We start from the raw sequence: 24,364 nt of genomic DNA, 5'->3' as shown, positions 1-24,364 counted from the left end.
TACAAGAGGAAAATCTTGTAGACCAGTCCATGCCATGACATTTATATGATTGTGTCAAAAGAAGTGTTACTAAATTCTGCTGACATCCAAAGCTTACAGGACAATAACAAATTATAACAGCAGGATGTGCAAGCTCACTCTTTGGTCCCGGATGATATGACCTTTGAGGTATGCCTCCAGTTTGTCTCGATGGTCCTCACTATATAGCCACCTTTTCCTTTCCTCGGAAAAAGAGTTGAACACAGCATCAGTGGGCCAAAACATGGTCAGAGGATGGAAGAAGGGGTTCTGAAGCAGACTTAGCAGACTGGTTTCCTAGAGTGAAACAAATTGTGTCGGGGGAAAAAGGCAATTGAAGCATAATTTTGAGTGTGGAGACAGCACTTAAATACCACAAAAAAACTAAAAACCACTAAGGATATTTCAGTACATTACTGCAGAATATGTAACTTGTCTTAATACAACATAGCAAGCATCACAAAGGACAGTGAGGTACTAATTTGAAAAATGGAAATTTACTACAAATATATTTCAACATGGGATATACCACTAAGGATCCTAAAGAAGGACTGGGCAACATTCATATTTAACCTTGGTAATGATAATTTTTTTTCTTTTGAAAACCCATTGCACAAATATGGCATGGTTGGAAAATACAGTCAGAGAAAAGTATTACCACCTCTATACTGCTTAGAGTGCAAAAAGCCAAGAATGATCACATACCCACACACCTGCTTAGCATTTAATCCTTTTATTATGTAAAACACACACACAAATTTTAACACAACCAAGTATTTATTCACTTGCATCTAAATCATGAATCTCTTACTCACTGGCAATCCTCATAAATTCGCCTCTTAATTACCATGGAACTTCTCTGTATTTGAACAGGGACATAATCAACTATGCACTGCTATATCTTGTGCTGTTTTTAGAACTTCTGCTCTACTTTCATTAATTTAGAAAAAATAACACTTATCAAATTTCAAGTGGCACAATTTAAGAGTGCAAATGCAGCTTGCTTCCTCTTCTTTCATTCAAGCAGCCGTTGTTGACATGGTACATGAGTTGGTAAAAAGCTAGGTTATTACGTTCAATTCCCTAAGTAATTAATGGCGCTACAGTACAGATAAAATTACTTATTGATGCAAAGCCCCATTTTGTATGTGGCAAAGAAACGTAAGGGAAAAAATATGTTGAATATTCTGAAAGAATGGTTTTTGGTATATTATTTAAATCTTACTCTGTGCACTTGAAAACTAAACTGATTGAGTAGAATAGGAACCAAGAGCCTGAGTCAACATGCAGGTGATTATACAAAAATTGCAATTACTCAAACATTGTGTCACAGTATAAGCACAAGGATCTTACCTGCAGTAGTTTGCTGACCATGCTGTATCCATATGCCTCAGCTGCAGCCGTAATGTTCAGCTGAAACATACATTAAATATCAATAAGATATGTAGAAATTTGATTCAACATGACCAACCATGATAGGCAAATCAAGTGTTACACACAGTTGATGTTTTCTTTGTGCTCTTGCTCTCCAGGTCATATGGGCTGAGGACTTGGTCTATGAAATGGATGACTCCATTAGTACTCTGGTAGTCACTGGTAATTATTTTTGCCTTTTCATTGATGTACAGAACATCCTAAGAAAACAGAGAAAAAGAGATAGTGTCATAGTAGGGAATTTCTTTGGTGTAGAGAAGTTCTTTTCTAAGAAACAAAATAATCTATCATCAGAAAAGATGATGGTTAATCATCTAGTCCTATCCACTACCATCAGGGCATACCATCCAGTATGATCTTTAATAACACACCTCCCTAACACTGAAGTTCAGCAGATGTCCAGATGCAGCAACCACCGAATTAATAGATTTGAGGTCTGATAGAAACAGCTCTTCACACCCAACTATATGGTACCTGATTACATCTTCAGCATGACTTGCATTTTGCCACGATGCCATCTGCTGAAACAAAGCTCTGTTAATCTCTGGTCAACCAAAATACAAATATAGCCAAAAAAAAGGCATATAGATCAACTACTTAGTAGTTTTTATACCTCAACACATGTGTTAGAACAGTTTAATTAAATGGAAAGCTTGCTCTTTAAGATAAATTACATATACAAATAGGCCCAAAAAAGTCACTGAGTGTTGTATTGTGTATGTACATCAATCAATGGTCTGGAACATCAGTCAAAGGTCTGTCCACTGTAAAATCTATATGGGTCATTTTACTTTACTTTAAATGTTTCAGTCAATAATATTTAAGAATGCATCTGTTTTGCACGGAAAGCTTGAATAGCTAATCAAAGCTGACTGCTTATGCTATGAGTAGTGATCCATGCCTTTCCTGGCATAAATGGTAGAATAAATGGAGTGCAATGACACATTTACACATATGGATACCATACCGTGAAGTTGTTAATATAGTCAGCATGTGGGACAAACACTGTAAATGGGCCTTTGTTGTACATATCTCTGACTCCTGACATCTGCCAAAAAAAACCAAACAGCCTGAAATTACATCTGGTGTATTTATCGGAAGTTTAGATATTCAAATATTCAATTGACAGCTCGTATTTATTTTTGAAAAGGCATTGATAAACTGCCTTAGAATTTTGTTTTCACTTACAAGGGACCACCTTCGAAACCACTGAGCCTCTGGTTTGCGAAGAAGTTCCTGAAATAACCAGCAAGGAACCTCATTAGTCACTGATACAAATTTAAGAAGTTAACCCATGATCTCACTCATACCTTTGTAAGATACAAGTTGAGTTTATATTACTGTACTCACTCGACTTATAGTCCCTCTGCAATCAAACCCATCTCCAATGTAACCAATGCGGCATGTGCAGTTCCGTTCCCCTGGTTCAGTTGACCTACACAGAGCCTCAGGACTGCATCCTCCATTATTCTAGAAAGGAGAACAATAACAGAATAATAACAATCATAATATACATCAAATAAAACTGCAGTTTTTGTTTATTTTTACAACTATGCCTGGTAGTGTTTTTTGTCTGAAAAATCTTACCTTCCTGCATGGATTTACTGGAAAGCAGTACTCTCCATTCCCACTGAAGCCAGGTTTGCAAACACATGCAGCCTGAATCAAATGTAATAATTTAAATAAATCTTCATAGAGATGGAATATAATTTATTGATCAGTATCGTAAGAGCTGTTAGAAAAATAACATTGACCCACTTTGTTTGGTCCAGTTCTTATACAGTAAGAATTCCTGTGACATCCACCATTGTCCTCTAAACAGAGGTCTATTTCTGTCAAAAAAAAAAAAAAAAGCTAAATAGCAATGTAATGTAATAATAATTTATTTTCGAACAACTCTGTGTTATTTTCAGATATACTGCTTTAAAACTGTTGAAATATCATGAAATATGACTTTCTTTAATGCAAATAAATGCTACAAGGCCTAGGTGAAAACTGTTCTTTTTTCTTTTATTAATGATATGCTATATAATTATAGTTGATTAAAGCTTACATTTCAACCTTCTTTTCACACCTACCTAGACACATAACTCCATCTCCTGTGTAACCCTCACGACAGGTACAGCTCCTCTCCCCAGGTGAGATTTTGGTGCAGTTTGCATGCTTAGAGCAACCACCATTATCAGCATCACACAGATTAATTTCTGTGAAAAAAGGGGACAGTTTCTCAAACACTAAACTTTTCAGGCACAAAAAAATTATGGTCTTTCTCATTTTTTTTTTAACGCAGTCACTTCTGTCTGAAAGAATTTGGCACCCACTGCCAGGGACCTATCCAATAAACATTTACATCACATTTAAATATATTTCAGCTTTCAGCTTGCCTAGTGAAAAGCAGGTCCCTTCACATACATGAAAATTAGATTATTAAAAGAGAAGCCATGGACACCTTTGCAGACTGTGCCATTCCCTTGGTAACCAGCAATACATGAACAGGTTGGTGGTACTCCTAAATCTCCTGCGATGCAACTGAAAAACAAAAATCACCAAGCAAGATTTTTTTTTTAAACACCATTACATGCATAGCCATTTTCTTGTTCGATTATAATGGTCTGACCCTAATGAAAAATGTTCCTGAATCTATAGGATGACTGAATTATAAATATTGAGTCAAATGACAAATATGCAAATACGGTGCTAAAGCTGTGATTATTCAGATGATCTTCATACATTAAATGCTCTTCATTGAAACTTTAGTATTTTACACAATATACAGTACATTTCCAGTATATGCAAGTAAAAATTTTTCTTCGTTTCACTGACATAATGAAATACTAGTGAGCTGTGGTCATATCTTGATTTAATATTGGACTAATAGTGACGATGCTAGTGCCAACTGAACATATTTGAAACATTCTTTACACCAGAATGTTGCATCTTTCCTTACACTAACTTTTAAATCCATTGATCCAGTTATTTCAGTTTCAATTCTGTTAACAAAGTAGTTATTCTGTTACAAAATAAAGTATTAGAATTACTTAGCATAAGTCTGAAATACGCTAATAGGCTTAAAGGTCTGATAACTACAAATCCTAAATAAGAAAATAGATGGACAAGTGTTTTCTGTAACTATGTAGCTATATCAGGTTTGTGGAGTGAAACAATCTATGAAAACTGGCAGGCTACAGACAGCTGATAATCATCTCCAAATTATATGTTTTTGCTAGGTCCTTGGCAATGTACTTTACAGCGTATGCATAATGCATACGCAACGTTTGCACTTGATCTTTAGTACGAAACTCAGTTTGAAAGAGAGGCAAAAAATTAAGAGGGACAATATATCTGTTTCTCAACATTAGTAAAGGCCAGATCAGTTATAAAGGAGCAGCGTTAGCCAGGAAATTGGAACCAAACAGCTCTCTGATGTCCCTGGACATAGAAGTCATCAACTAATGAGATGTAAAAGGTCTGAGGTTTTTGAATCTATTCTATTACTTCAGACATTGACTTTTTAATTTAACTTACTTAGCATTTTCATCACACACACCCCCGCAAGCATCAGCCACAATTTCTGTTAAACAAAGATGACAATTAGAGAGCTTGTATATTCTGCAAATATGTGAATATAATAATGGTTTATCTAATACAAAAATAACTTAAATATCATTGAGCTATTCCACTGTATGTTATAACATTCAGAACTGACCCACAGAGCAGTTTACTCCTTTCCAGCCCTTATAACAGAGACATTGTCCGTTTCCTTCAATGCCATCCAGACATTTCCCATGCTGGCAGTGGCACTCTTTAGAACAACAAAATGTCAGATGTCACAAAATTTTGACTTCATTGAAATGGTAAAAATATTTTACAAAAATAATAAGTATTTGTTATGGTATTATGAATTGTGTTGAAGAACGTGTACATAGTAGAGCGTTACCTGATTTGCAGTCCTTCCCATATCTTCCAGGCTCGCATGTCTCGCATGCTGTGCCATGAAAACCCTCATTGCACAGACACTCTCCATTGCCAAAAAGACCATCCATGCACTTGCCATTATTAGAACACCAGTTATCCACCTTTCCTGGGCATTTAAAGCAATCATGCCCATAGTATCCTGGACAGCAGGCATGGTCCTACAAAAGACATGGTGATTTGCTGAGAGACTGTCAATAAGAGAAGTTAAAATACAAAGTCAAATGAAGAATATCAAGTAATTACCTTGGTCTGTTTTAAACAATCCATGAGGCAACCTGTCACAGTTTTCCTTTTCCTTCCAACCCTTGTCCTGTACTTGCAGTTTGACTTCATATTTGGAGGAAACTTATCCTTCATCTTAGCCATTAAAATTAAAATGAATAAGACAATTGTAAGAAAACTGTTTGCACTTTAAAACTTCTCAAAGGATCCTGTGGATAAAACAGCAAACAAGCCATCACATTTCTGTTTGATGAGGTCTCTCAGTGCTCTACCTCAACATGGAACAAGTAGCCCGAACTATAGACCTCAAAACTGAAAATTCATTCCGGTGTGGTTGATGAACAGCAGCATTTTGCTAACATAGCCACAATACTTATACTCAGCTGTGGTGCAGTTTGTCATGGGAGCAGTTTGTCAGGTATCTTACAGGTTTGGTGCCGTAGGAACATCTAGGAGCTCCATCACAGGGACCACACCTGCCCTGTAGGCAACAGATAACAGCCATTTTTACAGAAAACTCTTTACCAAGGGTCAGTGGAAAATTCATTAAATGTTTTCTGTTAAAATAAAAACAAGTGATCTAAATATATGATATGAAAGACTTACTGAGACTCTTAAAACCACATCTTTGCTACAGTGGTTTTTGTGGATGTCTAAAACCCGGGGGATGCCCATTACCACTCCATGGTAAGTTTCAGTGAAGTTTCCATCAAGGAGTACATCATTCACCATTGTCTAGATTTGAGAGATGCTTAATAAGAACTCAGGTTCAGGTTTAATTTGTTCTCCTGATTAGTAAAAGTTCTCTTCACTTGGAATCCTCTGATCAATGTGAAAACTTTGTAACATGTTTCCTACTTGAATACATACCTCGTTTTTACTGTTCGTGTGAAACATGACTTGATAGGCATCCCCTAATAACGTGGTTTTTAATAAGCCATCAAACAAGTGATCAGGAAAAAGTTGGTCTTTTATGATCACGTGATACTTTAATACATCTTCACCCTGTTGAGATAAAATCAATAAGCATATCAGTCACATACAATGGTGCTTCAGAAAAAAAAAACACTTAAAGTGTGTCATGTGAGACAAACTACCAGCTGTGTAGAATTTGTTTCTTTCAGGTATTCCTCAATTGCAGTATCATATGGAATAAGGACAGTGTAGTCTCTTGTTGGGATGTTTTCTGACAAGTTGTAGAGCTACAGAAAAGAGAAAAAACAGTAGTGTTTCTTCACTGATCAGATGACATAGTGTTTACAGTAGATTTAATTCAGAGCAAAACCAGTTAGTTATGATAGGGGAAATGTTCATGTATAAACAGATACAAAACTGGTACTTTAATTTGACACAATTTAATAGACTGCTAACTTAGAACACTTTTGAGAGAACATTTCAATTAAATGATTAAAGTACTGTTGTGGTCTTTTCATATTTGCCTTTAAAGTGCAAACTCTCTCCCAGGGATAGCTCAGTACAAAAACTGATTGTGTTAACAATGCACAATCCTTTGTCTCTACCACTTACCAGTGCTGCCTGCCTGAATAGACTGAATTTTGGAGTCTTGTTGAGGACCTCCATGAGTTCAGGAGGCAAAGGAGGAACATCTGAAATGGGAGGTTTGAGCACCTGCAACACATAACACAGATCTATAGATACATAGACAAAGCTACATGAACCCAATCTCTTCAGTCCATGTTAACCCTTTTGTTTCTTGTGGCAGTCCACAAAGATACACAACTCATATATGTGAAATGGGAGCACACCAAGGGCATTTGACTCTTAAGAACATGTTCAAGTAAGAACATGTTTTTGAACCATTGCGTGGAACTTCACACAAAATATTTGTGCACCATATAAAATCAGAAAACATAATCCATAGCAGCTGAGCCAGTTGATGTGTTTATTATTGCATATTTGGAGATGATACATAACTGACATATAGTACATATAATATAACTGGCTGATATGGCTATTGAAGAGATAAAGAGAATATTAGGCAGCATTCTGAGCCATTACCTTGTCGATCACATGAATATATCCATCTATCACCTCTATGTTTGGAATAGAAATGGTGGCATCATGAATCATAATTTCCTGGAACATTGGAGTGGGGCAAGAAACCATACACATTAGTGTCAGACTTGCACAAAGAATAAAGATCCAAGACCCGCAAAACATGAATACACAATTAAGGCACAAACAATGGTTTGTGAGAGGTTTACCTGGCCTTTTGCTTTGACCTTCCATTGTGTTTTGGTCTTAGATGGGACTGTCCCATTTACTTGCTGTTGCAAGTCCTCAAAGGAGTATATTCCATCTAAAAAATGAGTTCTGGAGGAAAACATACATGTCAGATTAAGTCTCTTTATATGCAGTTCAGATCGCCCTTGACTGTTCTGCTTCAGTGTTTTTGTGTGTGTGCGTGTGTGTGTGTGTGTGTGTGTGTGTGTGTGTGTGTGTGTGTGTGAAATGTGTGGATGGAGGTCAGTTTTTGGTTAAATCCAAAGAAGACTTACTTTAGAAGGTAGGGCAGCCTATAAGAATCAAACCAAAAATTCTCCTCAGAAGCAGACAAATTTCTGAAGGCCTGTCTGGAAGGCACCACAGCAGTAACATTGCCACTAAAGTAGATGTCACGGTGTCTCTGAAACAAATACACAAATACAAGACAATTAAAACAACAAACAGAAGAATGTACAGATCTGACGCTTTAACTTGGGGGGGAAAAAAAATCCTAAAACTACATACCTGCATCATGCGATTAAAACTATAGAATTCTGAGCTTTCATCAAGTGCCTAAAAAAGACAGAATACGCAGTTTGGTTGAGTGGTAGCTTTTTAATGACTTTTTTATGTCTTTGTGAACATCCAAGACTTAGAGGAGGTGGTACAAAGCACAGATGGTAATCTCTCTGAGCACTGAAAAATTAAATAATGAAAACATCCTTCAAAATGATTAGTCATTATCAAAATGTCAAACTATTGGTGAATGTTTGATGTCCTGATATAAAAACAATTGTTTTACCAAGACATTAAATTCATTATTGTATTCACTATACACAAACAGGCCTTGGATTACTTTACAAACTTAATGAAACAGACAGAACACCACAAAAGTATCATACAGTATATTTAGTTGATGTATTTTCAATCTGTGCTTTGTACAAATGTGTTGATGAGGAAATCATTGAAGCTTTTATCGCAAGAGCAAATTACAATGTATCCGCTTTGTACTTCAAACAGACACCACATTTGTTATGTCTTGGAATAATAACTCAGACCTTACCGCCATTATGCTCCCATAGCATATGGTTCCATTTCCCCTATATCCTTCAGGACATTTACACATGTGAGATCCTCCAACTTTGAACTCACAATTAGCCTTATGACAAAACAGTTCTGTTAGTGCACATCACAAGTTTTGGGACATTTATACTCATCACATGCATCCGTGTTACATTTGGCCATATGTTTATCGAATATAGACCAACATAAATAAATAAATAAATAAACAAAGCAACAAGATCCTGCAATTTGTGTAAAAAAGCCAATGGCACATATAAATATAAATAATTACCATACATAACTTAATTTACATATTTCACCATACCACATAATTATTACTGTCTTTTCTAAATGTTTCAAATGTGTACAAACCAGTGCATGGCAACCTCCATTGTTTTTTAAACAGGGATTAACAATATCACAGACAGTACCATCTCCTGTGTAACCTTTCTTGCAGGTGCATTCGCTCTGCAAAACAAAAGTGGAAACAGAGAGCATGGGTAGTCTGGTCATAGAAATACCAATGGTAGGATATGGTCCATTAGTTTAATGCTTGTGTGTTGTGCTTCAGCAGACTCACTCTAAATCAGTACTGCAATGGCAAAATCTGTTTTGAATTTGTTTGGTTTGGGCAGTATTCAAAGCTTGTACCTGTCCTGGCCCTATGTGTCTGCACTCTGCATTAGCATGGCAGCCACCACGGTTTTTCAGTAGGCAGTTGTTAATTTCAACGCAAGCTTGTCCATCACCAGTCCAACCCTCATTGCACACACAAGATACATTGCCCGGGCCTGCATATACACACTGCGCCTGTAAATAACAATTTGAGCAATTCACAATTGTAATTTAAGTCTCATGAAGTTCTTTTTAAAAGTTCTTATGTGATGACCCAGTGTTGCGATGTTAACAGTCACTGAAGTGAGCATGTGCAGTAGATGAGCCAATAATCAGCAGACTAAAGCGGGATTATTAAATGTAGCCTCACGTTGGAGTCACATCCTCCTCTACCAGGCTTAAGGCAGAGGTTTACTGGATTGCAGGAATGACCATCGCCTTCATAACCTGCTTGGCAAACACACCTGCAATAGACCAGAAAGACACATCATTGAACAACTGAGCAGATACTGTATATGATATGTTAGAATTATCAGTGTCATTTACTTGAATGGGACAGGGTCAAAAAACTGACTGGCATGGTTTAAGAAGTATTGTATTCACATATGAAAGAATTTTGGGATCAGACTGAGTGCCTGCACCAAAAACAAAAACATATCTTCTTTTGGAATATTGTACTCTATTCTCTGGTGAAAGCATTTTTTCAGGGTGTCAGTCAGCCCACTAGATGAGCTGATTTGAATGTGCATTTCTTCAGCCTGTCTGTCAGGGGCTTATTCTACTGTACATAGCACTGGTCAGAATATCCAACACAAGAGCCTTACACAGCTTAAGACTTGAAGAAAGAAAAAGGCTTTTCTATGACTATGACAGCAAAATGCATACACATGTACTGCCTTCTGTGGAAAACCTTTGTGGTTAATATATATATCCTTATTAATGTCCAATAATGACTGGTCCTCTGTAGGTGATTGTTACCATCTCTGTGTAAATCAGTGGCTTGACTACCTTGTTTTGCAGATTTCACACCAGCTATGTGTTTAAAGGTTATTTGATCTCCCCTGTCGACCTCCTGACTCTGTCTGGCCAACTGACACTCTCCCTGGCTGCATACAGTGGAGCAGATTCTGTCTTGATCAACGCCAATACACAATGAAAAGTGGCAGCTGACTCAGAACTGACTCAGCCTAGCTCTTTTTTTGTTCCTTTTTTAGAAAAGAAAATCAGGAAACGCGTCTGAAATCCCAAAGTTTAGAAGAGAGCTTACGTTGTGTGGCTGTCGATGTAAGTACAGTAGGCATGGATATGGCAGTGCTCATAAGCCCCATCTGAATTGCAGGGCGTGACTGTTTTGTCGCATAAATCCCCTGAGTATCCTGCTTGACAAGACCCTCTCCTGCAAGCCCCCATGCTGCCAGGTCGGTTGTCACAAATACCATGCACACAGCGACAGTCTGGAGAACCACAAGGAGAAAAAAAAGTCAGGACGGGGGACGGGGGGTGGGGGGAACAGAGCAACACTGCAGAGAGAAAACCTGATATTTTTTTAATGTTGCAATAAGTATTTGTGGTGTAAAATAAGAGTATGTATTTTTGAAAACTAATATATGAAGGGAAAATGTGCTATTACACTAAGGCAAAGCCAGCTGATAAACCCTGTGGGTAAATGCCTTTGACTTTGATTAATATGGCAATTCAAACTCACCTTCATCGCAGTTCTCTCCATGTTTATTTGGATCTGAACAGAGGTGACAGGCTATGCCCGTGAAAGCTGGAAAACACTTGCATGTGCCATTGCCATCTATGCCATCAAAACACTATTTGCAACCAGAGTACAAACACACAGCATGAAAAAAAAGGATTTACAGATTTATTATGAATTTATGTACAGGTAGCATGGCAAAAATGCATTTTGTGTTCCTGTGGATGTGTATAAAGAAGACAAACTTTTACTTACAGTGCCTTTGTCATAACATGGGTGTTGGAAACCTCCAAGGCAAGGTTTACAGTCAGGGCCAAAAAACCCACTACAGCATTCTGCTCTCTGTGGGATAAACAAGGTCTTTAATCAAGGGACTTCATTAAAATGTAAACCATGCACAGCAGCTTTTAAGCTGCAATAAAAAACATGGAATACATTCTACTATACAACACCTGAGCTGCCAAGACCTTAACAAGTAGAAAAAGTTTATTTAATTAACAAGTCCTCTTTAATGTTGATATAATGGGCCTTGTTATCATTTTTGCATGACTGTATTTTGTGTCATGTACATTGCTGTGTAAGAAATTGACGCAACACTTCTGACATGAAAAGTCTACTAGCACTAAAGATATTCAAGCAGAAACCGCATGGCACATATTGCGCAGTTGGAACAAATGGTAAATACTACCTTCAACATGCATTCAGAGCACAGAGCCTGTAACCTCTCTCCAGGCTTACCTGTTGCCAGTTCCTTGTCAGCAGAGACACAAATGCTAAAGTATTTGGATAACATACATCTTTTTTTTTTACATGCACAGGCATCAAGCTTGCATGAATTCCAGATTTGCCTCAGGAGAATAATTTTTGGCTTCCTATTCTCATTGTAATACTTTTTTTCCCCAAATATATGGAAAGTATGTTTTTATGGTATTAGGGGATATGGTTTTATTGCACGGTGCATGCACTCATGTCTGACTCAAATATAACTGGGATTCATGAATTTTTGAGAATAGATACCATAAGCTTTGATTTCTTCCTTTGTATTATGAAGTGCTGTCTAAAACGATATTTAAGGAATATTTGAAAAATAAGGTTCAGTGAGATGATTTAATGTTGATTTTGTGAGAGAAACAGGAAACAGAAACTGGAGGGCATCCTACCACTTGTGTTACGTTGCAGTATTTAGCACAACCCTTAAATGCCAGAGATGAACTCCAGGGTTGATCAAGACTGGCCTCACAGTTTTTGAGATGACTGTCCTGAGAGTACAAGAAAAAAGGAATAGAAATTTACCTGAATAAATAAACAATGCAATCCTCCCATAAATGATCATTTCAATAAAAAAATTAATTCGTAAATCAGTTCCTCCGATGCGACTGGGCAATATATATACATGTTGAACAGAGTATAGTGGGAGAATACCAGTTCTGTACTTCCAGGTGGGCAGTGAGTCTCATAGAGATAGCTGCATTTCACACATGGACCCTGTAAACCAGACATGTATTATCTTTACTAGAAACTCTCATCTCTAATTTCAAGTTCAGTACCAACCATTAACACCTTACAATTCAGCTCATTAAACGAGTACAGTGTCAGCCTAAAAAAAATAAATGTATATTATGACAATACAGTTAAAGTAATGTATTAAAATCTTTTTGTATCAGTTTCACATATTATGAACCTACCACAATGATCTTGCTCTCATTGACATCACACCTATGAGGCAGGATTGGCAAAATAGAGGGTGGGACAAGGACACCATCAATCAAGTGAATAATACCATTGGATGCCACAATATCTGCTGTCTCAATCCGTATTCCTTTGTCACTCAGAGCCACTCTTCCCTGCATAAAAAAGATGAATGAATAACCTTGCCTTACTCTTACAGTTAGAAAATGTAAGAGCAATGCAATATGGATAGTTTCATAAACAACTTACGTCTCCAGTGACATTGATTGTAACAACCTGATTTGCCATGGTTTCAATTGCAGGCATGCTAGCCAACTGTTCCATCGTAACCTAGAAGAAAAAGACAGCGTGAGCCTTATAAATATGGTGAGGTAACATGATACATCAGTTACCGTAGCAAAGGTCATTCTGCAGAATTTCCTACATATTTTAATGTGCTCTGTTTTCTCTTTTGTGTCATGACAATGTTTGACAGCAGTGTTGTAATGAATAACACAGCTGCATCTGTGTACACAGAAGTTGCACAAATATGAAATCCCAAATTAAACCTTAAATCCCATCCACAGATGGACTTGTCTCATCTGCACTTTTCAAATTGTTTTTAAGTTAGGGTTTACTTTTTTGGACATTAGCAGATTAACTTGTCCCAAAGTAAGGCAAAGGTTATTCAGAAAGGAAAGAGGCTGTCTCCTCTTTGCACAACAAAAACCTCAATCTGCCAGAAACTAGCGTTAACTTCCTCTGACTCAAAGGAAGGCCATCTCTGCAGTTTTGTACTCTCCAAGTTACATGGTATGGGCAAATGACAGTACTTAAAGAAGAGAATGATATTCACTTGATTCCACTGACATATGTTTTGGGGACTGATTGACTATGACTTCAGAAAATGTGGCACAGATGGATTAAAACCGTGGATTCAAGACACAGAATGCATATTGGCATTACAAGACAATGCGTTAAGGAAGTAAACCCTTTGTGAGCACCTCACATAGACTTTTTAATTAAAAACATCGATCTTGGTAACACAGGAATTCAGCTGGTAAACAAAAGCCCCACAGAACAGGCCTGGTTAGCACATTGCATCTGAGCTGTCTTAGTGGCACGCGTTGTTTTTATATTTCCAGAGCTCAAATTAAAAATGCTCAATATTCTGTCCAGCATTTGACAGCTGGTGCATCTTTCAGCTAAATAATTCAATATTTCAATCATGAAGCACTGTTTATTTTCGATATTCGTTCCTGTGTTGAAAATATGAAATACGTCAAATTAAGAATACACACTCTGGATATTTTTCATGTTAGCATTGTAAGAGGAAAAACAGAACTTTACCGCTGCTGTGGAGAACATGTGATGTCTCAGAAATTCTTGGAGCTTGTGTTTGGCCTATAGACAAATTTGTCACATGTCATTTTGGATTATATCTGAAATATTAAACACTTTAAGACCACATTTGCATTGCAGTTGCTTTATTCCACAGTTATAACATATAGCATTACTCCTCTACACATAGCATTACTCCTCTACACAAATATTCAAAAACCCTAAACAATCCAAGAACACATATGTTAAGGAAGGCACACTAGTCTCCACAAACAGGTACTCAGCAAACAGTGTTGTTCTGTATATACACACTAATGAGTACAAATATGATGAATGGGGAAACTTACATCATTTATCATATATATGACACTTCCGTCTCTGAACCTGTCAATGGCATCATTGGTTGGAACGAAGACTGTCAGAGGCCCTGGACCCCTGAGGGGCATTGGAGCTCCACAGTTCTACCAGGAAGATTGATCAGATTCCATAAATGTGCTGAATCAGTTGTTTCATATAACACACACACATACTCACACTCACTCACACACACACACACGCACGCACACACACACACACACACACACACACACACACACACACACACACACACACACTAACTATATTTGTAGATCCTCTGTATCTATGAAATGGAGAACCAAATGTTTTAATTGTAATAGAATGCTAAACTGCTTTGTACAATGCTATAGTAAATAAAACAAAAGACAACTCACATCAACCAATGACAGAAATCTATTGAATCTTCCATCTTTTGCAAAAATGTCGTGGATAGTCAAGGATGAAAACTTAGAGAGAAAATTAGAACATGTTCAAAATTAGAGCATGTTCCAACAAGAGTAGGTACATCAGTTTAAAATCAGTCTCATTTTGAAAACATACTCTTAAAGTTTTTCATTGAAAGTTGTAACATGTAATGTCACACTATTTGATTTTTTTTTGTCTCACCTCTGGATTGGCAGAGGTATGAGAAGGTACATTTGTTATTGGCTTGTCAATAATGTGAATAATCCCATTAGATGCAGGAATATCACTTTGGATTATGGTAAACAATGTATCTGGATCCCTCATTAAGATAAATTGCTGCAGATAGAAAGACAAAAATGTTGAAGTTTGTAAAGAGCATATTTATATTTACAAGTAGATATTTCATGTATTCACATTTCAGAACACTCTCATACCTTGTTCATTTTGAACCTGATTTTTGCTCCTCCATATGTCCATAAATCATTGCTCTCCAAATCTCTGTAAAGCCGTTGGCCGAGGATAAGGTGATGTTTACATAGAAAGTTCCCTGATGCTCCCTAAAGACAAGGAGTGTGACTGTGAAATTTGTATCAGATGTACTCTATAGGCAAACATATCATAATGTCATCAGTGGTCATGAAGAGACATGAAGGGATTAATTACACCGTCTTTGACACCATTTGGTCAGGTCCAATTAAATGTCTGATAGATTATTTTAAGTACAATTGTTACATTTCATGGCAGGACAAACACATTTCTCTATTGTACTTACTGCCAGTGGGGACTGCAGAAGTGGAACGAAAGCTGTAAAGGGTCCATGCATATTCAAAGAGAGCTCACACCCTCCCTCTGCAACAAAAATGAGAAATGATTACATGTGTAGTAGGAGTGGTTGTCTTAAATAGGCTTTTTGGGAATAGAGATTTTTTCTGTCTAATGAATCTCAGCAGGTACCCTAATGAAATAATGTCCAACAGAGTAAAATCAAATATAATTTGAAGCATTCTGTTGTGAACTGGAGGTGAGACTGGATGCATTCACAGATAAACTCAGAATATATTTAAACAGGGTTAAATCAGGGAATACAACTGATCAAGAACCGAACAGTCACAGAATACACAGCAAATTCGGGATACGAGTTTCAGAACGGACATCACAACGATTTTCTTAAATTTACAGAACTCAGGATTATCACAGATGTCAGGTAAGGACAAACTGAAAGGCAGACTAGATTAACAGAACCAGGTGCAAGAGCTGTCTGAATTATTAACTGATCAAGGCAAACAAGGCAGTGACAATGAAAACAGAGCGTGAAACTGCCAGCAGAGGGTGGAATGAGAACCAGAGCTGTTACACATTCAGTGTAATGTAAACATTTTTACACTTTTAAACATTAAGCAGAAAAAGCAAAAAAGCTACCTAATAGACTGATGGCTCCAGTCAGTTTTCCTTTATGGCTGCCTTCTGTGTCAAGCTCCAAAACCCTCTCAATTATGTTGCCATAACAACGTCTGCCATCACCAATCTTGTCAGCATCACAAAAGCATCTGAAGGGGGAGGAAGCTTACATTTACCCCATGTGTAATCTCACTCCAAGTGAGGGAATTTCAACACACAGATTGATTAAAAAGAAAAAAAAACTTTTAAGATACAGCCTTGTTTCTTGAAGGGTCAAACAGACCTGGGTATTCCATCTTGGCCTGTCTCACAGTATGCATTCCTGTGACATGTGCTTGCTGTGCAAACCGACTTCAGAGTGCAGCCAGCAGATGGGTCAGAACCCTCCATTCCACTCATACACACACATTTTGACTGAGGATGAAACACATACCATTAACAGGAGGGAGGATCCACATATACAGTGCACTTAACTAACTGCTCTCTACATACCAGACAGTCAAGTGCTGGAATTCTCAATAACATTACAACATTTCAAAACGTTGACTGGTAACTTTCATTGTAGAATGCCAGCACTAAACTACACTAAACATACAAATCTAGAGTCAAAATGCGCCAAAGTTATCACAATAAAAAGGCAAATGAGCATTTTTGCACATATGGTCATTTTATCACAGCTGTTCTTTGGAGAAAATGAATCAATCAAAGCAAAAAATCCTTAAAAATTAAACCCACTCCTATAGAGGTGCAGTTACAAAATCTTTACTTTCAGTACTTACTAGTTTTCAGAAGGGTACCTTACAGTCAAAGTGTCATGTTTAAGTAATTTGGGTAAGGGTTAGATGACTCATAAATTAAAGACATTGAAAGTATGGTATGAAGAATTTTGGTATACTACTCAATATAGCGTAAAAGCTGGAAGTACCTAAGTGTTGGTCTAATTGTAAGCCTTTTTTTATGGTGTGGAATTCACTTTTGTACATGTTACATGACCTGGACATTGGCCCATATCTCTCATCATTCTCTGCAAGGAGATAGAGAGAGACTGTGATGTCTTTTGCTGAGGCTATACACTTGCTGGTATTAGACAGCTGAGAAGTTGATGGATGTTTTTTGGCAAAATGTCATGGCAAACCACACCACAAATCTTAGAGGGAAAATATCAGCTGTCTCTACTAGCTAGACTTAAATCTCACCCTTACTATAGATACAACTAATAAAATCACCTGAAAAAAATCTCTTTTATGACATTACCAGCTGATCTAAATCTGTTATAACTGTGAAACTACACAAATAATGAAGGTTATATTAGTTCATGGGTAATTGTTGATATTGCAATAGCATGAAGCTGAAATACTGTAAAAACCAGAGAATTATGACATGTTTAGAATCAGTTCATACAAAGCATTTCGTTGGACTAAAAGGAAGGTCTAAATGTGCTCTATTTATTCAAGATGTGTGCCTGTCCTTAAAGTAAAGGATGAAGTAAAAATGAACAGCTTTATCTCTGGGGTCTGTTTTTGAAAAAGAAAAAAACATTCTGACCCTCCAACACAGTTGTTTCTACTTACTGCCTGCCTTGGTGAGAAAAATGTGATTATGTAATATTTCAGTGGGGTTGTTTTTCAAGAAAATGAACTTTTTAGTATCCCAAAAAGCTTATTTGCGTAACTTAAGCAGGATTAAATTTTGTGACGCATTAAATTACTTAAAAATTGCCGCATGAGTGAGTTCCCTTTTTCAAATGACGCGTTCAAGCGATACTTTGTACCTGATTAGCTTTGTTACAGTTGCTACAGTCAAACCATAGGTTAGATTACTGTTTGTAACATATAGTTCCTGTATGGTGTACATTCTTATGACTGTGCCATAAAAGGTGATTTTTGAAGAGAATATAAATGCACCATTTAAGTTTTGGACACATTCAAAGAAAGATCTATAAAGCACAAAAGCTTTTTATCAAACCAAATAGGTTCATGAGTCATTACCAATATACAATTCATACTTTGTCGTGAAGAGTTAAAATGATCTGATGTGTACTTCTGTGTATAAACTGTAGTCAAACATTCGGTCCTTTAAACCATGCCCATTGCTAAGGCACTGATTTCATTAAGTACAAAAGCATAGGGAGAAAATGATATCAGGTTACTGTGGAATCTCATACAATTAAAATGCATTTGATAATGCACCAGACAAGCTCTTTTTTTTATAATGTATAGTGTAACCTGACTCACCTTCCCTGGGCCTGTGTATTCACATACGGTGGAGTTAACAGGGCAGCCTCCATTGTTTTTGGCACAGGGGTTCACGGGGGTGCAGTGTTTTCCATCCCCTTCATACCCCTCTTTACATTTGCACTGAAACAATCCTCCACCCTTGTACGAACAGTCAGCATTCACGTCACAAACATTTGATGAGCAGACACCTGCCATTGGATGAGACAAAAATGTTTTGTTTCTGTTTTGTTTTTTTGTTTGTTTGTTTTTGTTTATTTTTGTGAAATCAAGTTCTGTAGTTAACTACATCTGAACGGGAAACAAGGTTGGGGATAATGTTTGTGTTGAGACTTTGAAACACCGTTGTACTACCATGCAATTACCGTCGAATAAGGATAAACATAGATATTTCCATATATATTTTCCAAAATAGTTTCCCTTAAGAATGTATTAAATTTTGCATACTTTTGTAATTAAAAATATTTAAAACATAAGTGATATGTATGTAGGGAAAAGGAAAAGGTTTCACACACAAGGATTCAAGAAACCAAAAGAAACAGAGCATGATGTGAATTCAGATATATGAATAAAATACAATAAGAATATGAAGCATTAAAAAAATGTGCATTATGTGTTATGTTTGTACTGTTTCCTTCTGAGTTTTTCATTTTAATGGTTTATTATGCCATACTTTAAAATATGTTTCTACTGCTCCCTGAAGCCATCTTCATATCACAGCATACAGGGGACTGCAGGGAGGAGGACATTAGTCCAGTGTCAAACTAAGACTCTTGTCATTCTCAGTACTCAATTTATTTAAAAGAAAAAAAATCAGTTCACCTGGTTTATTCCTCCACCAAATAATTACAAGAGCTGTGTTTCTATGCACTACATTAATATTTTTTTTGTATGAGAAAAATATTAAAGCTGCTTGTGGATTTCCATGGAGACCTGGCATTGTATACAACTATTTTTGTTGTGGATTAGATATGATTGCTGAGGGTTTTTTTTTAACTGGAATTGACAATTATAATAGGGAAGAAACTTGTGACCCTTAATCAAAGGGAATGTTTTCCTGTGAACGAGCTCCACCAATGGAGTTTTCCAGTGCTTGCAAAAAAAATGCATGAATCAACAAAACTGGAAGTCATTAACCAAAGATTGTTTTTAACAGTGGAACTCTCAAACATGCCTTTGTTAAATAGTGCTCTTTAGTAAATATGGAACCTAAATTCAGAAGACATAATCTTATTTATGGTTCACATACACACAAGGTTAAACAACATGCTAAACTAAACACTAATGAGTTGATGCACTCTCTGCTTTAAGAACAGTTTCAGTCCTTTGAATGCTGATGTGAACTGTGTTTAATGAGATGTTGAATCATTCTTCAAGCAGGAAAGCCTCCAAATCTTTGAGGGATAAAGAAGTTGGAGAGATACTTTGCAGTCCAGAACTGCCAAAGGTTCAATACTGTTTAGATTTGGTGGAGAGATCATAGGGGGTATTTGACTTTACCCTTTAAACCTTGAGTCTGTATAGCTGTGGGTACAGAAACATTATCACCTTGCGGTACGGGAACATCTTGGGGAAACAGTGCTTGTGCCATGGGATGCGTTTGATTGCATAAAATCGTTTCATATTCCTTATAGACGGTGACTTTCCAAGATAGCCGTCCATATCATACCGGAAGAAATCAACTGTCTGTTTTACTGCTGAGATTTTTTTTTCAAATACAGCAGCTGGATTTTCTCATCCTTTTGAAAGCAACACCCTTCTTCAGATGTTGAAAAAATTGAAAATTGCCCTGTGTAATCTAATTATTTGTTTCAATAGCTAAAATTATTGAGAGCAAAGGGAGGCTTTGGCCTCACGTGCACTATGAAAGACTTTATACACACCGAGGATATGGGATTAATGTGGGTGTAATTGTAGCAATGGCAGATTCTGACAGAAAGGAGTGGTGTAGTGACACCATAGTGAATCACAATGCTATGCAGTGAAGACACTGACTTGTTCAGAATTTGATACAGCATCCAATGAGAAAAGAGAGATAATGAGTTGAGCCTGTGCAGAATGCTAACTGACAGCGACTATCAGTGGAATTTCATGCAAGACGAGCAGTGGATATTTGGCCATGTGAACAATGTTTTGAGTTTGAGCGTGATGATGTCATTCTAGAGCAGAGGGATCTAATAATGTCTGAACTGACCTTTTCTTTGCTTACTAATGTTAGGATTTTAGTCAATTTAGTCAACAGTAAGCAGAGTTACTGACATGGACTGATGTAAACAGTTAATTAGGAATCATTTGTGAAGCTAATGTGATTCCCAGGCAAAAAAGCATATGAATCCAGAATAATAGAACTACAGTACATCTCAGAGGAGATTGTTATTTTGTGTTTTTGTTAAGGTTCTTGGTTATAACACGTTGTGGTTTTTCCTGCCCCATTTCTTTGAGATAAAACTAAAATTTTTTTTACCTGTACAGATGTGTCCAACCTTCTTGTAACCTGGAAGGCACTCACATACAGCACTCCTTGGATCTCCTTTACAGTAAGAGTATGCAGTGCAGTTTGAGCAGGATGAAGACACTGCATCAAAAGGGAATATATGTGAGAAAACAAGTGATCTCCACTGAGGTATCTCTCAGTTCCCCCAGTGCGCTTGCTTCTGCAATCTTAGGAAAGATAGTTATGTCTTTATTGCTAAGCATAATCTTTAAAAAGTGCATTTCTATCAAATATATTCAGTAATATTTTAATTTTAGTAGCCTCAAAAGCAAACTAAGTTCCAATCAAACATGAGCCACAACCTTCAAGTAGCGATGCATAACACATTACCTTTATCACACTTTGGTCCTGAGAATGGTGGCTGACAGTAGCATTCTCCATTACCATCAGGACCAGAGTTACATTTTCCGTTGACACAGCTGCACCCTGTATGAGAGAGGCCACTTTAAAATATGCTCAGTTAATTACCAACTCAAGAATCATTTATTTAATGGTTATTTAATTGAATAACTGGTTTTATTCATACAACATACTATAAAATGCTTGAATAAGGATAGATTCTTACATATATCCCAAAGTGCTCTCTTGTCATGTACTAACAAAATCTATCTGAAAAAGAGTTGTCATTTACCCTGATGTGCACTTGCGATTGAGAGTTACGTACTTGAACTACAGTGATCCCCATAAGAATTCTCATTTGTGCACTTCTGGCAGGCAAAACCTGTGTATCCCTCCTAAAATGTTTCGAACATGACCACACATCACTGGAGAATTTCAATGAAGCTTTTAATTACATACTGTGTCCTCAGACAATTTACAGGAACTTATTTTTGGAAAGATATTACGTAATGCCATATATAAAATTCAATAGTAATTTAAAAAAAAAAAAACCCAACAACTAATTTTCAATGTATACTTGCAATGCTTGCAATGTTAAACAAACACACGGTCGAGTGTGAAGTAACAGTGTAGATAAATAAAGTGGATTGACAAAGGGTTGTCCTTAGTGTTTTATAACACATCAACACATAATGATTCATGGTGAACAAATTAATAGTCGTGTGTTGTTTATGATGGTTTCCTAATCATTTCATTTAGATTTATGAATTTGCTATTACAGGTAAAGTGAGTTTTGCAGAATATTATGGCTCAAAGTGAGTCAAGCAAAAATACTCACCTGACAAACACAAGTTCCATTGCCCAAATTTCCATCTACACATGTCCCATGCCAGTTACATACTTTATCAGACCAACGAGGGCAAGCTGTGGAAATGTCACATATTAGCATTGTTCACTCTGGACAAACAAGAACGTAAAATTTACACTGGAAATGTACTCACGCAAACACAGCGGTCCCCAGAAAGACGGACAACACCTACGCTCCGTAACGACCTTAACACAGGTGTGTGTGCAACCAAGCAGGTTTAACTGCCGTTCTCCAGTGTCTACCACATAGCTGAAATATCAAAGACAGTTACGTGAAAAAGAGGAAACAACTTGTTGAGAGAAAGTCTACATGAGAATGAAGGCTCCACACTTCTACCTGCAGTTAGCATTGCCAATGTCTTTGGTGATCTTCTGGAAGCCCCTGGGGCAGATGACAGAAGTTGCTGCAGCACAAGATGTGCATGGAGTGGAGATTTGAATGGTGCGTGGTACATCACAGCGATTTGAAGCACTCTTAAACAAAGCCACCGAAGTTAGGGTGAAGTTAGAGGCATACAAAAGTGTTAAATCAGTGACTGTATTTGCATGTAAACATGCTCTGAAAACTATGAGAATGCAGATTATAAGGTTAAAATCATGGAAAGCATAAAACAAAACTAAGTTAAAGTTAAAAGCACTTAATTCATTCGTTTAATACAAAAATAAGTAAACTGTTCATCTAAAAAACAATATAAGGATATAAGTATACTTGTTAAGAAATTAAATTAGAAATTCGCCTGAGAAACTGATGTACAATAGAATAACTTCAAACATTGTGTAAAAATAAACTTTTAAACTAAGCTTACTCCAAACTTAAACAAATTTAAAACTGTCAAAAAATAAACATTACAAGGAAACGAGTGACTGAAAATCTCTGTAACTTACCTCTAGCTCTAAACTACATGGTACCAAGAGTACTAGAATGAGTAGGTGATGCATATCTGCTTCCCTTCAGTGCAGACAGGAATGCTCTCCCAGAACACACAGAGATAAACATGAAACGCTAAAAGCCCCTCTCAAGACCAGCTGCAATCTTGTTACCTAAGTAATGCCAAATTTTCTAAACTTTTTAAGTTTCCTACACACATCTACTTTCTTTTGTTTTACTAGCTTTCGGGGAACTGCATAGTGACTTGTTCAGGTAGGATGAGGGAAGTTCTGTAGCTGAATTAACAAGCACACGCACACACCAGTTTCAAGAGAGGAGTGTGAGAAAAATATCTTTTCCTGACAGGAAGATCGGCGGATTTCCTGCACTGAATCGCCTCCATTACCGTTCAGACATCCTTGCTTGTCAGCTGAATGAATTGCAAGATTCAGCATAATTTTGGAAAAAACAAACTTCTAAATGACAATTAGCACAGGCTTATTGTTCAGATGTGTCCAAATGAAAATTCTGTAAGTATTTGGGACTGAACTGGCAAACTCTCAAAGTTATCTAAGCTGTTAGTGTAGCCAGTTTGCCTTAGTTGATTAGTGAACTGATTTGTTCATTGTATAGCATTGTATATTTCAGACACTCTCAAGTTTTGTAACGTTTGATGATCTCCAAGTTTGATACTGAAGATAACAAAAATAACTTTGCTAGGAATAAAATGAAAGTGTATTGTTTGCACCAAGGTATTTGCTCTAAGTGTATAAAATATTGCTTCTGATGGAACTCTCACCAGAAAAAAAAGAGTTGCACTCTGACCCTCTTGTAGGTCTTTTACACTGCTGTCTCATCAGTATTTTAGTGTGTCATTTCCTTGCATTATATTTTCTTTGTAATGAAGTTTCAAACCTAGAATATGTGTTAAAAGGTGGTCACAGCTTGTAAACTGCTGATGTGTCAATGTACTTTTTGTAGAAAGCCAGGCATTCACAATGCAGCCAGTTCTGAGAAAGCCAAACGTACAATAACAATGATAATACACAAATTTGAATATTAAAAATTATCAGTACTTTGAAGCCATGCTCTGACTTAACCTATCCGCTTGTGCATTATACCCTTTGAAGATATAATGA

General features: G+C 36.8%; 1 protein-coding gene across 1 annotated transcript in view; it reads right to left on the bottom strand.

Moving 5' to 3' along the window:
• stab1 (stabilin 1) overlaps positions 1-23,333 on the bottom strand; it is a 32,340-nt gene extending 9,007 nt beyond the window's left edge. Inside the window, exons 1-51 of the mRNA XM_030777005.1 lie at positions 23,243-23,333; positions 22,695-22,831; positions 22,492-22,607; positions 22,329-22,414; positions 21,816-21,885; positions 21,482-21,577; positions 21,122-21,232; positions 18,658-18,848; positions 16,707-16,837; positions 16,445-16,572; positions 15,777-15,874; positions 15,460-15,582; positions 15,227-15,361; positions 14,995-15,066; positions 14,611-14,724; positions 14,273-14,326; positions 13,193-13,273; positions 12,940-13,098; positions 12,677-12,739; positions 12,415-12,513; positions 11,510-11,596; positions 11,258-11,369; positions 10,820-11,006; positions 9,923-10,016; positions 9,589-9,747; positions 9,310-9,405; positions 8,939-9,034; positions 8,401-8,448; positions 8,169-8,296; positions 7,875-7,983; positions 7,669-7,746; positions 7,177-7,278; positions 6,747-6,851; positions 6,520-6,654; positions 6,256-6,384; positions 6,077-6,130; positions 5,671-5,784; positions 5,390-5,585; positions 5,159-5,254; positions 4,978-5,023; positions 3,902-3,981; positions 3,531-3,656; positions 3,211-3,284; positions 3,040-3,111; positions 2,803-2,922; positions 2,641-2,688; positions 2,420-2,500; positions 1,824-1,973; positions 1,518-1,652; positions 1,372-1,431; positions 139-315 (exon numbers count right to left, since the gene is read on the bottom strand). Coding sequence (XP_030632865.1) covers positions 139-315; positions 1,372-1,431; positions 1,518-1,652; positions 1,824-1,973; positions 2,420-2,500; positions 2,641-2,688; positions 2,803-2,922; positions 3,040-3,111; positions 3,211-3,284; positions 3,531-3,656; positions 3,902-3,981; positions 4,978-5,023; positions 5,159-5,254; positions 5,390-5,585; positions 5,671-5,784; positions 6,077-6,130; positions 6,256-6,384; positions 6,520-6,654; positions 6,747-6,851; positions 7,177-7,278; positions 7,669-7,746; positions 7,875-7,983; positions 8,169-8,296; positions 8,401-8,448; positions 8,939-9,034; positions 9,310-9,405; positions 9,589-9,747; positions 9,923-10,016; positions 10,820-11,006; positions 11,258-11,369; positions 11,510-11,596; positions 12,415-12,513; positions 12,677-12,739; positions 12,940-13,098; positions 13,193-13,273; positions 14,273-14,326; positions 14,611-14,724; positions 14,995-15,066; positions 15,227-15,361; positions 15,460-15,582; positions 15,777-15,874; positions 16,445-16,572; positions 16,707-16,837; positions 18,658-18,848; positions 21,122-21,232; positions 21,482-21,577; positions 21,816-21,885; positions 22,329-22,414; positions 22,492-22,607; positions 22,695-22,831; positions 23,243-23,296 — 5,412 coding nt within the window. The 5' untranslated portion in view covers positions 23,297-23,333. The remainder of the gene's footprint in view (positions 1-138; positions 316-1,371; positions 1,432-1,517; positions 1,653-1,823; positions 1,974-2,419; positions 2,501-2,640; positions 2,689-2,802; positions 2,923-3,039; positions 3,112-3,210; positions 3,285-3,530; positions 3,657-3,901; positions 3,982-4,977; positions 5,024-5,158; positions 5,255-5,389; positions 5,586-5,670; positions 5,785-6,076; positions 6,131-6,255; positions 6,385-6,519; positions 6,655-6,746; positions 6,852-7,176; positions 7,279-7,668; positions 7,747-7,874; positions 7,984-8,168; positions 8,297-8,400; positions 8,449-8,938; positions 9,035-9,309; positions 9,406-9,588; positions 9,748-9,922; positions 10,017-10,819; positions 11,007-11,257; positions 11,370-11,509; positions 11,597-12,414; positions 12,514-12,676; positions 12,740-12,939; positions 13,099-13,192; positions 13,274-14,272; positions 14,327-14,610; positions 14,725-14,994; positions 15,067-15,226; positions 15,362-15,459; positions 15,583-15,776; positions 15,875-16,444; positions 16,573-16,706; positions 16,838-18,657; positions 18,849-21,121; positions 21,233-21,481; positions 21,578-21,815; positions 21,886-22,328; positions 22,415-22,491; positions 22,608-22,694; positions 22,832-23,242) is intronic.
• Positions 23,334-24,364: the final 1,031 nt, after the last annotated feature.

This window comes from Chanos chanos, chromosome 6 (genome assembly GCF_902362185.1).
Source record: "Chanos chanos chromosome 6, fChaCha1.1, whole genome shotgun sequence".
Classification (NCBI taxonomy): Eukaryota; Metazoa; Chordata; class Actinopteri; order Gonorynchiformes; family Chanidae; genus Chanos; species Chanos chanos.
This window is presented reverse-complemented; position numbering and strand designations above follow the sequence as displayed.